Source organism: Hoplias malabaricus, chromosome 1 (genome assembly GCF_029633855.1).
Source record: "Hoplias malabaricus isolate fHopMal1 chromosome 1, fHopMal1.hap1, whole genome shotgun sequence".
Lineage (NCBI taxonomy): Eukaryota > Metazoa > Chordata > Actinopteri > Characiformes > Erythrinidae > Hoplias > Hoplias malabaricus.
Genome location: NC_089800.1, coordinates 15,016,600 through 15,033,178, shown reverse-complemented (window position 1 = coordinate 15,033,178; position 16,579 = coordinate 15,016,600). Strand labels below are relative to the sequence as shown.

Genomic DNA, 16,579 nt, shown 5'->3' with positions numbered 1-16,579 from the left:
ACTATGACCATTAAGACTCTGATCAGGTCTTGGAAACCACATTAAATCATGCAGTCTTTATATGTGTGTATGTCTCCTGAATTCAGTGTATGTACGGCTAGATAGATCAGGGGATTACTCAAGGAAGTCCTGGGCTCAGGGATGGGCACTCCTATCAGCTGGGCGAAAGGGATCTGAAAGGAGAACGGGGCGGTTTGTGTCCAATGAAAGAAACAACCACAACCTACCAACAGAGGTGGGCATCTCTCCCCATTGTAGCACCACGTCTTTAGTGATTCTGCCGTAAGTGTTCACATAGACCCCCTCATCTTCATAACACAGAAGCATCTCCATCCCGTCGGTCTTGGGGAGCACCACAATGGCGTGGGGTGTGACACTGCCCTGAATCTGGGGGAGGGAACACGGGGGGAGGGGAAGGGGTGGGGGCAGATGAGCCTCGGGTGACAAGTATGAGCGGCAGTGCATAACATTCCCCTGTGCAGGTGACGCTCTCCCCTGTCGTCACTCCTCCCTGTGAGAAACTGCTGCAACAATAAAATCCCCCACACTCCTCAGCACCAAAAAATGACCACTCACTCCAAACCTGCTTTGCACCATCCACATTGGGGTGCCACAACTTTCTGGTTGCTTTGGTTCATTTTATCAGACACGTTTTTTTTTTTGGTTGGTCAAAGGTCGTAGATCGGGGAAATGTTTAGCTCTAAGCATAACTTACTGTCCAAGTGGCGTAGCACCAGTCAAATGTTTATACACACCTACTCAGAGTCACCTTCTTCATTTCTACATTTTTGATAATTTTTACCACAAAAATAACAATTTTGCAATGAACAAATAGTGTTAAAGGACCCAGTATTATATTATATTAGGTTTCAAAATGGCTCCCTTTTGCCTTGAGTGTTAAAGCTTTTCACACTTTTGGCATACACTCAAGCAGCTTAACAAGGAATCACCTGGTACAGGTTTGAAGAAGAACCACACATGATTAGCACCTGCTGGAGATGTACCTTTGGGGAAAAAGTGATCAGCGGCACTATTTATATCTATCTTCAGAACAAATCACTAAAGCATAATCTGTCAGCTCGCTCAGATAAACACATGCATTCAAAGCAGATATGCCCAAACCTTTGACTGGTACTGCATACATCTAACTCTAAAAACACTGTTACAAAAGGATGCAGATGCTGTATTTATTTAAGCCCAAAAAACATTATAAAACTCATAACCATACAATAAGAATCGAATACGAATATTTTATTTACACTACATGTTATTACTGGATTAGTTATGACTTTAGTACTTTTAGTTGTAGCACTGTAATAAACATAATATTTGAAGCTCTTGTGTACATATACCATTAGACTTGAGTACATCGTCCTTATGGAGGAGGAGGTCACCCACCCTACCCCTGAGCGTAGGCTGAGAAAGGGGAAATCTTTACTCAGCCCACTGTCACTTACGTGGGATGGGATGTAGATATCGTACGGATTCCCGGAGTCAACATCTATCACATGAAAGCCAACGCTGGAGCCATAAATAACCTTCAACCTCTGACCTTCCTCCACGGTCAGGTCAACCAGCTGAGGTTTATGCTGTAGATCTGTGAAAGACTTAGGAGAGGGAAAAAGAGAGAGAGAGAGAGAGGGGGGGGGGGGGGAAGGCCACTTAGACTTTGAGGTTGTTTCTCCTACCACGTCTAAGTGCACTCTCCAAATAGACGTGTTAAAAACAACACATAGGGGCAGATTTACTAAAATAGGTGCTAATTACATACAGGATGCTGACACATCGCACTGGTAAACCTAGTGGCTTATCTAATAAGACCTTCCATCAAATGAATAAGAGCAATATAAACCATCTCTTTGGCTCAAATGAACAGCCCACTTTCAATTATGACGTTTCAAGCTGTGACTCATTCAAACATCAAAAAAATAAAATAAAATAAAATAAAATAAAGAAATAAAATTATTCATCAATGTCAAAAAAGGCTTTTAGACATCAAATATTCTCTGAACCAATCTAACAACTAGATCTAATTTGCTAGATCTGACAGCAAAGGGTCTGAAGCAAGACTCTTACCTTGAAAGCCATAAATTTGTGGTAAGGTTTTGGAGCCCAGGCATAAATTTCCACAGAATTCTTCAAAGCAATCACCAGGAACTTGATCCGCTCATATTTCACTATCAAATGTAAACAGTTGTGAGGCACAGACTAAATTTTAGCACTATACATACTAGAGATGCATGAATACCGTATTTGCCCGATACCGTGTTCGTTTACTCGTATTCGTATTCGCAACGGAGACTCTGATACCAACATCCAATGCCTTGCGCCTAGTGTACATTGCTGCGCTAATGAGAAAACAACTCAAAATGTTGGCGATCTGGATTTATTTCATAATCAGTGATGGCAATCCAAGCAAAGCAGACTGCAGGGGGAACCCAAGAGCAGTGAGTATGCCGTGCGTTTTTGACTGTCCTCGAAGGTGGTTTTTCTTCACCCAAAGTGTATTTTCCTCCAAGGAAATGTTTTTCTGTTTGCGAGAGCACTGTTCGTTGCCTGACTTGTTTTTTCCTCAAACAAAATTATTTTCTACACTCTCGAATTTTGAATTGGATCCAACGCCATAGGTCAGGCTGCAGCTCTTACATAAACATTTCCAAGTGCAGAATTATATATTTAATAATGGAAACTTCCCAAAGATGCACAACACTGTTATCCCAGAGGGAAATTAGAATTTGTAATATGGGAAAATGCTAAATAAAAGATTGACAGTTTCAAAAATGAACAATAAAGTTTTTAACTATACAAAAAATGTTTTAATTAATATCTACACTATCACACAATGCTCCTGACTGCTTTACTCTAAGTAAGTATCGGCAAGTACAAAATTACACATACATTTCCGTTTGGAAGAAGATGGCATTTATGCATCCCTAATAAATAAGTTTGAAATTGTTTTTATAGCCTTTTTAAATTTAAATATGTTCAAAATTTCCATATGATTGATTTACTGACAAATGTGTCCTTTAGTTTTCTTATTTTTTGGCAATAATTAGTTTGATTTATGTGACTGATTTGGTAATTATGTACTGATATACTAATTATGTAAATGAAGACATAAAATTGCAATGTCTAAACGCTGCAAGTCATAGAACAGTGTTATCAATGAGACATACCGACTTTGTAATGAACACAGCCCTCCAAGTCCCCCACTGTAGTCCAGCCTTGCTTCTTCTCCACCTCAGGATCATTGTGGAGTATTCTGTTCCTCAGCCATGACAGATAGTACACCCTCAGTTTATTCTTTTTGCCTGGATGAGAGAAGAAAAAGGGGTAGCAATTTTAGAAGTCTCAATCTCGGTAAATTTAGACAATTAACCACATTAAGTAAGTCACAGTCATTTCCAGCAACAACAAAAGCTTGGGGTAATATAATAAAATGGATTCCTCATTTGTATGCCCCTGAAACAAAAGGAGACATTCTGTTTAACCCTTGATTCAAAATACAGTGGAACCTCTACCTACGAACTTGATCCGTTCCGTGACCTGGTTCGTAAGTGGAAAAGTTCATTTCTCGAGTCAAGTTTCCCCATTTAAAATAATGGAAAAGCAATTAATGCGTGCCAGCCCACCCCAAAATTCACCCGTTTTGCACTGATATATGTTTATGAAACTCTCAAATTAGTAAAAAAAAATACATGTAGCATTAATAAAATAAAAAAGAAATACAGTGGTAACAGTAATAAAAAAGAAATAAAAAGGTGGGGGGTGGGTGGAATAACGGAGAGTACGTGGGAGAAAGTGGAACGAATTTCGATGGCTGCTATTTACACTAATGCTAAATTGCTAAAACTACAATTCGCTAATCTTAAACGCTCACTCAAGTCTGGGCGCGCAGGGAGACTCGCCTATTGGGGTCAGTGGCCATTTCCGGCTCGGGTTCGTTTCTAGAGTCATGGTTCGTTGGTGGAGGCAAAAAATATTCAAATGCCCGGTTCGTATCTTGGAAAGTTCGTTAGTATATATTATAGTATAGTATTATTATAGTATAGCATTGTATATTACATTTGTGTTTGTAAATTGGAAAAATAGTTTTCTGATTCTAATTTTATGAAATGTTGTGTGTAAAATTTTGGTAAAGTGTTAATTTTATTAAATTAACTATTTTTGGTATAGTGATAATTATGAACATGAACATCAGTCATGTTCTTGTCAGTTTTTGACACAGAAGCAAATGGACAAATCCATACATATGAATGTACAATGAATACATGCTCTATGGCAGGGGTCTCAAGCTCGCGGCCCGCGGGCCAACTGCGGCCCTCAGGACGATAGTTTGTGGCCCCGCCTTAATATGAAAGTTTAATGTTAGCGCGGCCCGCGAGTTTGATATGATTGGCACTTTTCAGTGTTGTGTGCGGAGCTGAATCAACCTACCAATCACGGTGGGATATATTCAGGGTGCGGGACATCGGCCGGGTTTATTGCGAATATAAGCATATTTGTGTGCATTTTGTATTTGTCATTATATGCACGCGGCGCATGCGCAATTCCCGCTGCTGCTCCCGCTTCACCGTCCAGTCTGAACCCGGAAGTTGCTGCTCAACGGGACAGAAAAAGAAGCGGAAAAGACTCATCGGCTAAACACTGAAACTGAAACTTCAACGCGACAGCGACACCAAGTGGAATTATATATATTATACAGCCCCAAACATGTCTTTTTCAAAGCCTGCAGTGAAGAGAAAGATTTGTGATGAGCACAGACAATTTCAGGAAAAGTGGGAAGTGCAATATTTCTTTGTTGAGCACAGGGGCATCCCGACGTGTCTTATTTGCACAGAGAAAGTTGCAGTGCACAAAGAGTACAATTTGAAACGTCATTACACAACTAGACATGCTGAGGAGTATGCAAAATACCAGGGAGATGAGAGAGCCAACCGGGTTGCTAACCTTAAAACATGTCTACTGAGGCAACAAGATTTCTTTAAGAAAGCAACCAAAGAGAATGATGCAGCAGTCGAAGCTAGCAACGTGGTTAGTGAGATGATTGCTAAAGCAGGAAAGCCATTCTTAGAAGGTGAATTTGTCAAAAAGTGCATATTACAGGCTGCAAGTATTGTCTGTCCAGAAAAGAAAGGTCAGTTTAGCAACATCAGCCTTTCTGCCAACACCGTGGCAGAGCGCATTTCTGACCTGTCAAGTGACGTTTATGATCAACTGTGTGAGAAAGCAAAATGTTTCAGTGTATACTCAGTCGCTCTTGATGAGTCCACAGACATCACCGACACTGCCCAGCTCGCAATCTATGTCCGTGGTGTTGATGACAATTTTGAAGTCACAGAGGAGTTGCTCACAGTAATTCCAATGCATGGCCAGACCACCGCTCAGGAGATATTTCACCAGCTGTGTGATGCCATTGAGAATGCCGGTTTGCCATGGAAGAGGTTTGTTGGAATAACAACCGATGGAGCGCCATCAATGACAGGGAGGAAAAATGGACTGGTGGCACTTGTTAAAAAAAAACTGGAAGAGGAGAGTGTGGAAGAGGCCATTGCTCTGCACTGCATTATCCATCAGCAGGCCCTTTGCAGCAAATGCCTGAAGTTTGACAATGTGATGTCTGTAGTTGTGAAATGCATCAACCAAATCAGATCCAGGAGCTTAAAGCACAGAAGGTTCCGTGCTTTATTAGAGGAAATGGAGTCAGAATATGGGGATGTGCTCTACTTCACCGAGGTACGTTGGCTCAGCAGGGGAAACATATTGAAGAGATTTTTTGAGTTGAGAGCGGAAGTGAAAGCCTTCATGGAGAAAGATGGGGTTGCTGTTCCCATGCTAAGTGATCCCAAATGGCTCATGGACTTAGCTTTTCTTGTTGATATTACACATGAGCTTAATGTACTGAACAAGAAGTTACAAGGCCAGGGGCAACTTGTCAGTGCTGCCTATGACAACGTGAGAGCATTCTCTGCGAAACTTATGTTATGGAAAGCCCAGCTTTCTCAAACAAACCTTTGCCATTTCCCAGCATGCAAGGCACTCATGGATGCAGGCACACCATTCAGTGGTGAGAAGTATGTGGATGCCATTTTGATGCTACAGGAGGAATTTGATCATAGATTTGCAGACTTCAAGACGCACAGAGCCGCATTTCAAATTTTTGCGGACCCCTTCTCCTTTGATGTGCAAGATGCCCCCCCTGTGCTTCAAATGGAGCTCATTGACCTGCAGTGCAACTCTGAACTCAGAGCCAAGTTCAGGGAGGTGAGTGGAAAAGCAGACAAGCTCGGGCAATTTTTGAGAGAATTGCCTCCCAGCTTCCCTGAGCTTTCCCGAATGTTCAAGCGGACCATGTGTCTTTTTGGGAGCACATACTTGTGCGAAAAGCTCTTCTCTACCTTGAACTTCAATAAGTCCAAGTACAGGTCCAGACTTACTGACGAGCATCTTCAAGCCCTACTGAGGGTCTCAACTGCCTCCTCCCTTAAGCCAAATGTGGCTCGGCTATGCAAGAGGAAGCGCTGCCAGATCTCTAGCAGTTAGAAGTAGGCAGAAGAAGCCAAGTTCATAACTGTTTATGTTCAATGTTCCATTCATGTTCAGAAAGTTAAAGGTTAAAGAACTGTTAATACAGACATTTGAATCTGAATAATAATAATTGCATTTCTCTAGTCAGCAACTATATGTGGTTTCTTCAGTGTTCTATATCTGCTGTATTATTATTATTATTATCATTATCATTATTATTATTTTCATTTTATTTATTTATTACTGATTGATTTTATTTATTTTCTTATGAATTGTTAATTTATTTATTTTTTCATCTTATTTTGTGTTAAAAAATAAAAATAAAGACATTTGATAACATTGGAATGTTTTTGTAAGAGCTTTTCTTGTGGAAAACCTGATGCGGCCCAGCCTCACCCAGACTCTACCTCCAGCGGCCCCCGGGTAAATTGAGTTTGAGACCCCTGCTCTATGGACATTAATGACTAGGCTACTTTTATGTCATACCTGAGATGGTGACCAGTACATTGAGGCCTTCCAGAACATCCATTTGCTGGAAACGGCGGCGGTTGATAAGGTTGTACACCTTGCCTTGTCCACTGCGATCCAACAGCATCAGGCCATTTTCAGTTCCAACCAACAGGTTCACTCCTACAGCAGAGTCACCAAGTCATTACAAGGGCTAACATAGATTGAAACCTGGAGCCGGAAGTAGAACTGTTACGTGCTGCCAGTCCCACTTACCCCACAGTGCAGCACACAGGATCTCGGAGTTAAAACGTTTTTTGTATTTGCGTATCTCAGGCGTGTCGCTGTGTGGCCTGATGTTGGTGGGGTTCACGTTGACCACAGAGATTTTGCGTGCCTCATTGAGCCGGGCTTGCTCCTGCTCCTGCTCCTGCCTCAACTGCTCATCTGCAAAGAGAGCTGCAGGGAGAAACAGTAGTGTTATACACTTTCCCTGTTCATTCGGTCCGGACATGTTCTTTTTTCACAGGTGAGAAATTACTAACACTTCATTCTAATAGCTGATAGCTCCATATTGATTTATTTACTCCATTTTGTCTTCAATAATTTCATGTATACTTCCCCCTGCACAGTTCTCTTATGTCAGCTAACAGTGTCATGAGTGATTTGGGAGAGTTTGGGACATACAACCTGCTGACAGTGAGCAAGGCCAGTTATGCTCCCTTAGACACCTGACTATAGACGGAACTCTTAATCTCCTGACAACAGGTTGGATGGATTCATTGCTCCAGAGCTTGTTATTCTGTAAACATTCATTATAAATCTCACTGGATCACTTGGAGACATTAACCTGAGGCAGTGTTCTTGTTATCGTCTTCAGTCGGCGAGGTCTGATACACACGTGGATCCACAAACGGAGTAAACGATGCTTTAGATCCACTTCCATACTACCAAAAAGAGAAAATGTAAAAAAGAGAAATGAACAGCTGTCTAAATAAATAATTTCACATAAGATGGACCACAACATTGTGAATAGCCACAGCTTGGTAAACAGTGTAGAGTATGAATTAAAACCAACATGCAAGTCAATGTAAGCATGAAAATCAAGAACTTTTTACAGGGACAGACCTCATGGCAGCATACAGATAAGGAAAGCATTTAGTGAGAGTAAATCAAAAGATGTTTCAGAAGATATGAAAGGGATCATCTGACATAAATGCCATGGCCATTGCTTCCATTGGTTCATGCATTTATAGATGATTAAAAAACACAAGAAGCATTAACTAAAATTTGATTAAAACAATTTGAAAAACAAAGCCTGCCAACAAGGAAACATTTTCAGAAGGCAAGGATGTGACAAAGAAGGGACAAAAGTCTGGAATCAGACAAGAGTCGGGCATCCCTGAATCTACAGCCAGAAGACACAGCCAGATAAATATGTGATTTGATTGGACTGGACTGGATGGTGATGGTTAGAGGATTGGATTGGGTTGGGTTAGGTTAGAGTAAAGGGTTAAGGGTTGGAGTGGCTTGGACAGGCTGCACCGTCACCTACTTCGGCCACAGCATCCAGGTCCTGCGCATGCAGACTGGAGTGATGCCCTGGGCCTTCGCTGGGCGTGGCCAAGGGGGAGTGGCTTTGTTGCACTAGATCGGGAAGGTTGGCGTTACCAGGGAAACCGTTGCTCTCGGCGTGACCCGAGCGCTTTCTTTCCCCAAACATCTGCAGGAGAGGAAGAGAGAGAGAGAAGGGCTACGCTAGTGCTGAGCCTCGCCAATGCACTGCTAGTGCACCACCTTGTGAAAAAAATCTGGGGTAATGCAACCTGTGCACCCCGTCAGCACAAGCACCAGAGACAAAGTGGAGGCACTGGAAAGCCAAGAGGGTGACTGAACTGAACACAAACACCAACTTATAGTAACAGAGATTAAGAGAATGAACAAATCAGACAAACGGAGAGAGAAATGAAACAATGACACACCAAACAAATGAGTGTAAGAGGTACTGCCTGGAGCACATGTGGGATGATCCCCAGGCTCTTACCTCTCTCATCATCAGGGTGCTGTCTTTTGAGTTGTTTCCATAGGGCTCTTCATGGGCATCCTCCTGGCCTCCCATTCCTCCAAATGGTTCATTGCCTCCTTGGCCAGCTGATGGCCTGTTAATCACATATGAAATCATTTTGGACATTAAGGTGCTAAGATGATGATAATGTGCAGAGATGTGTTTAGCATTGATTAGTGTGTTCTAGATACTCGTTAATGTTAGTCCTATATTAAATGCCTGTTTATCCTTCTGTGTATCTACAAACACATGTTGGCATATCAATATTTGCTGGCCTCAGCAAACATTTTAAGGTAATGTGAATGTGCGGGCACTAGGGGGCAGCATCCAAACCAGGATGTAAGACTCACATATGTTTCTGTATTCATACACAATAATAAAATATCACCAGCATCACAATTAAAGCCTCACATGATGCGTGGGATATCGCTGACTGGCACTGTCCCATCATGAGCTCCACCCTCTCCCTCCTCCTCCTCACTGCTTTCAGATTCCTCACTGGAAGATGAATAGTCAGTCACTTTGACAGGCGGCCGGTTGGTCTCCTCATTCGAACGCAGCTCCCGGAGTTCTTTGGCCAGAGCAGTGAGGTCCTGAGGGTCAGAAGTAACAGAAATTGATAAATATATTAATATCTGCAAACAAACATTCCTCAAAGACAGAAGGGGAAAAGGCTGAAGTAAAGAAAACATCAATTAAACAGAACTGTGACTAATATGAGTAACTGTTTAGTAGTGGCATTAACACAGCAAGGATATATTTGTACAAATAAAGCAGGGGCATTACATCAATTTCAAACACAACTTACAGAAAGGACTGAAACAAAACAGTTAACAGTGCTAGCAAAATTAAGTTTTGCCAAGGAGGAAGGAAGATCCAGCCATCATTTCAACAAATGATGCTCAACGAAGAGGGCAGCCTCGTGCATGAGAGAAAATGCACAGCAAGAAAATCATGAAAAGTGTCTGATTAGGTTTCCATATCACATGCAGGTGAGTTAGTAGTGGTCAGTCCTACCAGCCTGCACCTCTTACCAGTTCCTCCTGATGCCCAGGCAGCCAGACAGAGAGAAAATGCCACTGAGAAACTACACTTTTATTAAGCTCAACATATTGTGCTCATTCTGACTAGGAATTGACATGTCCATGCTCTTTCTCATGAAACTAACACATGTTATATAGCTACGTTTGGGATGTTGGACAAGTTTTAAACGTCTTGCAACAAATTCCAGTTCAATCTTTTGAAAAATGATAATAAATCATACACTTATTGGCAAAACTGTTCCACTGAGGTACTTCTGAAGTAGATGCTATATACAGACATGATACTAGAAATCTTTACGCTAACATTAGCTCTCTGGCTTCAATTAACAAAAAAAAAAAAGTTTCCCCAAACAGCTCCTCTTCATGTACTCAGCCCAAAAATAGGTTCCTCCCACCTTTAAGACATATCATCAGAAGGGAACTTCATCGTTTATTGTATTGTTACTTTCTCCCATTATGACTCCATTATTATCTAATATAATTTCTAATAATTCGTGTTTATGTCCTCCACTTACAAGATGACTGCAGTTTGCATTTACCAAATGTAGTATTACCACTAATAATGGTTCGCTGAAAAAAAGTGGGGGGAGGGTATTATATTCTCAGTGGTGCCACTGTCAGAAGCCAGAAGACATGTTTACAATAGAAAAAATAAGATCAGGCACCGCAGTCTAAGCTCTATCACCTGGAGACCGCAGGTAAGAATTCAGATGTCTCAGTCATCTGAGGCCAGGAGTCCTAGAGAATACAATTAGCCTCACACACTTGACCTTACTCTCTGGAAAGGATAAAGAGCCCCATCTCCTCCATCACTGCACATAGTGCTAGCTAGCACAGGATTCTGTCAGCTGATGCGATAGATAAACTGGTGTTGTATCGGCAGCAGTTTGAAAAGAAGCAGTGGATTGGCTTCATAGGTCTTGGAGGCAGCAATGCTTGTTTCCACCTATTCAAGGCTGAAGGCACTTTCAGCGAGACTCAGTGAAAGGGTGGAATTGGGTATGACAACGCTAACAGCCACACTGCTGTTTCTCTTTAGACCGAAATCTTTTTTTTTTGGTCAACGTTCAGTAGAACTGTGTAACATGCCTTTGTGGGTGCATTATGGATAAGTTAATTACTGCAGTATATAAGAGCTGAGATAATGGACACAAAATCAAGCTGGATTCCTGGCAGCCCTCTCAAAATGGGGTTTAGTGTTCTCCCTGCTTTGACACATTTAAATGAACTCTTCTCGCTAATTATAAGGTCCTAATGAGGTAATCAGGTGTTATGGTCAGGAAGCCATTAAACCCTGGAGGGCTGTGTCTACCCACAAAACACATACAAGCATCAATTCTGTAGATAGGCATGTAAAACTCACTGAATCATGCTGCAAATACTCTAAGCTACATGTATTAATATTTGACTGCACTACTCTAGTGTGGGGTGTTTTTTGGGAGACGTAAGAACAGAGTCTCGGCGTCTGGGAGGTTAAGAAAACAAACTCCTCCTCCTTGTGCCCAGAGACCACTGTTGCCAAGGTAACAGTCAGAACCCGGAGATAGTGTCAGGGATTTATTGAGACTGTGAAAGAGTGTGTCAAATTAGAGCGATGTTGAAATGGGCAGCTAATGAAGGTGACTGACATGCTGTGTGTACGATCCTTTGGAGGAGACCAGCAGCCAGTCCGAATATAACCAGAAGAGAAAGAAGAGTGAAAACAGAAGAGTGATAGACGGAATGATAAAGGTGGGATTGAGTGAGGGAGAGAGTGAATGAAAGAGGAAATGAGTGAATGAGCTTTTGAGTTTGGAATTTGAGAAGTCTGAAACATTGTCCAGAGAGAGAGAGGGGGGGGGAGAGGGAGAGGGGGAGAGAGAGAGACACACAAGGAGAAAAAATACATGAGAGAAGAAGAAATGGGTACAAACAGAGAAAGAGGAGAGAGGATAAAGAGAATAAAGTAAAACAAGAGGAGAGAAGAATTAGAATGAGACAGATGAAGAGGGCAAAGGTCACACTAACCTCATCTACGGCTCTCTTATAACTCTGAGGGATCAGCAATAGAAAGAATATTCAAAGAGGAGTGAGGAAAGAATAGAGAGATGGATGCAAGAAAAATGGAAAATGATTAGTAGCACAGAGCTGAGGCACAAAGCTCAAAGCTTGGAAATCAAGATGCACACTGTAATACTGCAACATCGGATTCGGCTGCAACAATTGGTCAATGAAGTCTAATAGTCACACCACATTTATTAAAACCATCCAATATTTCTCATACTGCGCTATCCAAAAAAATCCAATTACACGTAATTAAACAGGTCTAATCATGCTCACCTTAATTACTGATGATAGCCACAATATAAAAAAAAGCCATAGTATCACGGTGTAGGATATATATAGATTTCATGTGTACAAGAAAAGGCTCCCTATTGCTTCATTCTGCAATTTCTAATAAATAGAAATAAATTGTAGTAGGCGATAATAAATGAGGGATTAATGGATTAAATATGCAGTGAAATACTGACACATTACTAATGAATAATATGGAACATTTAGTGTCTGGAGGATTTCTTTGAGAGAACATGTGATCTGCGACACATCATAATATGTACAAAGAGAATGCACTTAAAAAGGAAATGGCCAGAGTGTGAAGTATAGCCTCCTGGTCAGGGTTTAAATGAAAAGGGACATGGAACCAGTCACTTACTGCTGGCCGGCTGGGTCTGGTCACCTCCCTGCTCTCCTCTTGGGATTTGGGCTTAGCCTCCTGGGAAACAGCTGGGGAGCCCTCGGGTTTACTGGAACCTGCAGCAACCAGACAAAACAAAGACCCAGATCAGAATATATGGAGAAACTAAAAAGTCATTCTGAAGTTTTCTTTATAGACAACACCAAGGAAAATTGTGCAGGAAATTTTTTTTTAAATTATGAACTCTTTGCCTAAAACACTACACACCCCATTTACAGAAAAGTTGTGACATTTTAGCTGACCACCTTGATTATGTTTTGTAAACATATACTAATTTAATATCTGAAGCCTGCAAGGCACTCCAAAAAAATCTGGGACATGGGCAAAGTAAGAGTGAAAAGTTTATGGAAATTTCATGCCACAACGTTCTGAACAATTACAATTACAGGTGAATATAAAAGTCCCATCTATAAAAATAGATTGTTGCTCATCCCTTTATATCTAAAAATTTGAGAGAATTGTCAAACAGAATGTTTTTCAACGTAAGACTCTAGAGGATTTAGGTATTTCATCACATCATGAAAAGACTCAGGCAGACAAGGGAAATCTCTATCACAGCCTCCAAGGGTGTAATGTGATAGCTTACCCAGGGATGGGTTAAAACCAAGGAACCCTGAGTGAGCTACTAGTGCAGTAGTTCGTTAATAGACTCAAGTGCAGAAAAACCAGAAAACGAAATACAACTAAAAAACCAAAAGGAACTTCCCAAATTAAAGAAGGAAACGACAACTAAACAGGCGAAGAGGCCAAACCAAAAGATTTAAGAAAAGAAGAAACACAATCATTTTAGAATTTTTAAAAAATTTTAAATAAAAGAGATAAACAAAGAACAATAGACTCAAGAAAATTTCAGAGGAGAGAGACCCAGGAGAACACTCTAGGGACTTTACCAAAATTACCGGCTAGGTTTGTGTGGCACTCTCAAAAAGAGAAACCCAAGACTGAGACCCAAGGTGAGTGTTGGCTTTCCTTAAGGAGTTGGTGAAATGACCTTTGAGCTCTCTGTATTATCTGCATTGTTGCAGATAGCGTCATGTTACCATGATGGACATGAGCTTGAGATGATCATTGTCACCTAACACATTCCACCATTGCATTAATAAATGCAACCTGAAACTGTATTATGAAACGGGAAGGAACTTGCCAGCTTCTTCAAAGCCTACAGACTATTTATATATTTCACAGCACAATTATTAGCAAATGTAAGTAAAACAAAACAGAATTAGATTATGTTTTATGAATGTGAAAATTATTAACACAGTTGAATCAAGTGAAACTAAAACATTGGTTTTTTTTTATATTATTTTGATCAAAATAAAACTTGTTTTGAAGACTGTATACACACTTCCAGTGTGTGTATACCAACCTGAATTGTTCTAGGATGAGGGGAAAGTGTTGGATTAGCGGGTTAATCGCTCTGGGTCCCTGAGTGGCTCTTACCTCCCACCCGGTTCCTCTCACTAGAGCCTCCCTGGGAGCTGGGCGTGCTGGAGCTGGAGGAGCTCCCACTGCTTGTTCTCGGGAGACCTGTCTCCAAGGAAACTCGCAGGTCTGGGTTACTGCAGCAACAGAGAACCATGAGCCAGAGGTGATTAGAAAGATTAGCAGCCTTTTAAAGGTGCTACATGTGGGGTTGAATGAGTATTTGGCCTTTTTCTTTCAGAAACTGTCAGCATTGTTGATGATACAAATTAGCCTTTTGACCTTTTCATTCATTTTAAAGAATCTGATTGTCAAGAAAAACAGAAAAATCTATTTATAGACAACAGGAACAAGGAACCATGGTGACAAGTGTTGATGGGTGTCTGTTTTTGCATATACATATGAGATTCATGTTTTGTTGGCTTTGTGTACCTGGCTCGGATGAGATGAGAACCAGGCCTTGGCCCAAGACCTCCTGGCCCATTCCCAGGAGAATTCTTCCTTACCAGAGCAGGGGATATAGAGGTAGTCCTCTGAGGAACCTAAACGTTAATAGATATCATACCCATAGACAATAAGACTTATGATAATATTTCAACTTTCTACTTAAAATTGAATATTAGGAAAAAGACCCACTCATACCTTGGGTGGAACGTCATCTTCCTGCCTTAACCAGGAACTGCGGTCAAATTTCTCTTCCCGACTGGTGACACGGGGCGGGGGCATGGGCGTCTCTGAGGTGGGATCAGAGTTCTGCCGTGGCATTGGGGGCCGGTGGGGAGACAGACTCTCCTGGAAAGCAGAGACTCCCTGGGAAGACTGGTCATGCAGTGACTGGGAGCCCGTCATAGAAGAGCCATGAGACTTCACAGAGACCAGGTGTGCCATCTGGAGAAGCCAGAATCCAGTCAAGTTTACAAATGTAGTAGATGTGGATAGCAAAGAACATGTCAAATGAGAGTTGTACCTGGGGCTCAACAGAGCGGTGCATGGGTGGGGTCCGGGCCTGCTGGATGCCGCCACTGCTGAAGGACTCGGAGCGAGGAGGAAGCGAAGGGTCAGAGATTCGATTAGCCACTTTGTGCTGCAGGGCTGGAGAACTCTGTCGGTTCAACTTGGAGCGCTCTTCCACCTGAACAACATGGACCATGGAAGACTGAATGCTCTTTGGACTGAAATGTGTGAAGTTGGCGACTTTGAATTTATGACTCAAGTATTTCTGTAGAAATTCTGATTACACTGCTCCAGATCTGATTCAGCTTATTTAGCTCCTCAAAATGCAAAGCCTGTATAAGGAGTACACATCTGTATATCACTCATATAACTACATAACTTAAAAAGTATAAGTCTATACTAGTTAATGAATAAGACCTGTAGTTACTTAATGAAATATTATGATTAATTACATATTATTAATCTTGAAGTTTAAGAGGTTAACAGCCCTTGAGAAGAATCATACATGTTATACATAGTAAAATCCTCTTAGTGGATATTTGTCTGCCACACAAGCTGTTAGTTCTAAGGAAACTAAGGCTAAAACATTTAACATAATGGATGAGGTATTTAAAGTCCATCATATGTAAAACACATTATAGTGCCGTGCAGCAACTGTGTTGCATTTATTCTTAATGAATACTGAAACCTTTGATGTCCAGACTAACCTTTTAGTCTTTATTAATCATCTAATGTCTGTAAAACAAATACACTAACATTCATCTTCCTTACATCAATATGATGCCCTCATTCCAAGGTGCATAATCAGCCCTGTACAAAATAGGCCCCCAACACTACTAAGGGCACTCTGACCTGATGTGACAGCACACCTGTCTTGCGCTTGACTCTTAAAAATATCACATATTTCTTTCATACAAGACTTGGTGTCAATCTCATGATGAAAGGTTATAATCTGAGGTCAAATAACTATTAAAAATCTTTCTGAAAACACTGACATCAACAGGGACTAGGCTTGAACAATATCGCCTTTACAGATAAATGTCTACTTTTTTAGCATCTGTGGTGTGCAGGTATTAGTAGAGATGTCAATATAAACGTCTTAACAGAGGACAGAAGAAAATAGCCTGAAGAGAAACAAATCAAATAGGTACTATTATGAGGAGAGAGAAAAGGGATTGTTATTGATCATTTTACATTCCCATTAGGAAACTGAGGGGGATTTGTGTGGTATATTAAAACAGATGTCAGTGTGAGACTGATGTGTACCTACAGAAAATATATGGATGTGCTGACAGACATTATTAATAAAGAATAACTCAAGCTGGATTGTCATGGTTACATGATTATACTTGACTATTTAATAAATAAAAAAAAGTGTACATTTCG

General features: G+C 41.1%; 1 protein-coding gene across 4 annotated transcripts in view; it reads right to left on the bottom strand.

The window, feature by feature from the left end:
- The window catches only part of tnikb (TRAF2 and NCK interacting kinase b), a 65,405-nt gene that overhangs the window by 4,425 nt on the left and 44,401 nt on the right, over positions 1-16,579 (bottom strand). For all 4 annotated transcript variants that reach the window (XM_066660954.1, XM_066673591.1, XM_066666756.1 and 1 more), the window contains 15 exons: positions 15,207-15,371; positions 14,882-15,127; positions 14,672-14,781; positions 14,258-14,376; positions 12,776-12,873; positions 9,452-9,633; positions 9,020-9,134; positions 8,531-8,698; positions 7,826-7,922; positions 7,252-7,434; positions 7,015-7,158; positions 3,177-3,311; positions 2,077-2,177; positions 1,458-1,607; positions 228-387 (listed from right to left, as the gene is read on the bottom strand). In XM_066660954.1, the coding sequence (XP_066517051.1) occupies positions 228-387; positions 1,458-1,607; positions 2,077-2,177; positions 3,177-3,311; positions 7,015-7,158; positions 7,252-7,434; positions 7,826-7,922; positions 8,531-8,698; positions 9,020-9,134; positions 9,452-9,633; positions 12,776-12,873; positions 14,258-14,376; positions 14,672-14,781; positions 14,882-15,127; positions 15,207-15,371 (2,173 nt within the window). The remainder of the gene's footprint in view (positions 1-227; positions 388-1,457; positions 1,608-2,076; positions 2,178-3,176; positions 3,312-7,014; positions 7,159-7,251; positions 7,435-7,825; positions 7,923-8,530; positions 8,699-9,019; positions 9,135-9,451; positions 9,634-12,775; positions 12,874-14,257; positions 14,377-14,671; positions 14,782-14,881; positions 15,128-15,206; positions 15,372-16,579) is intronic.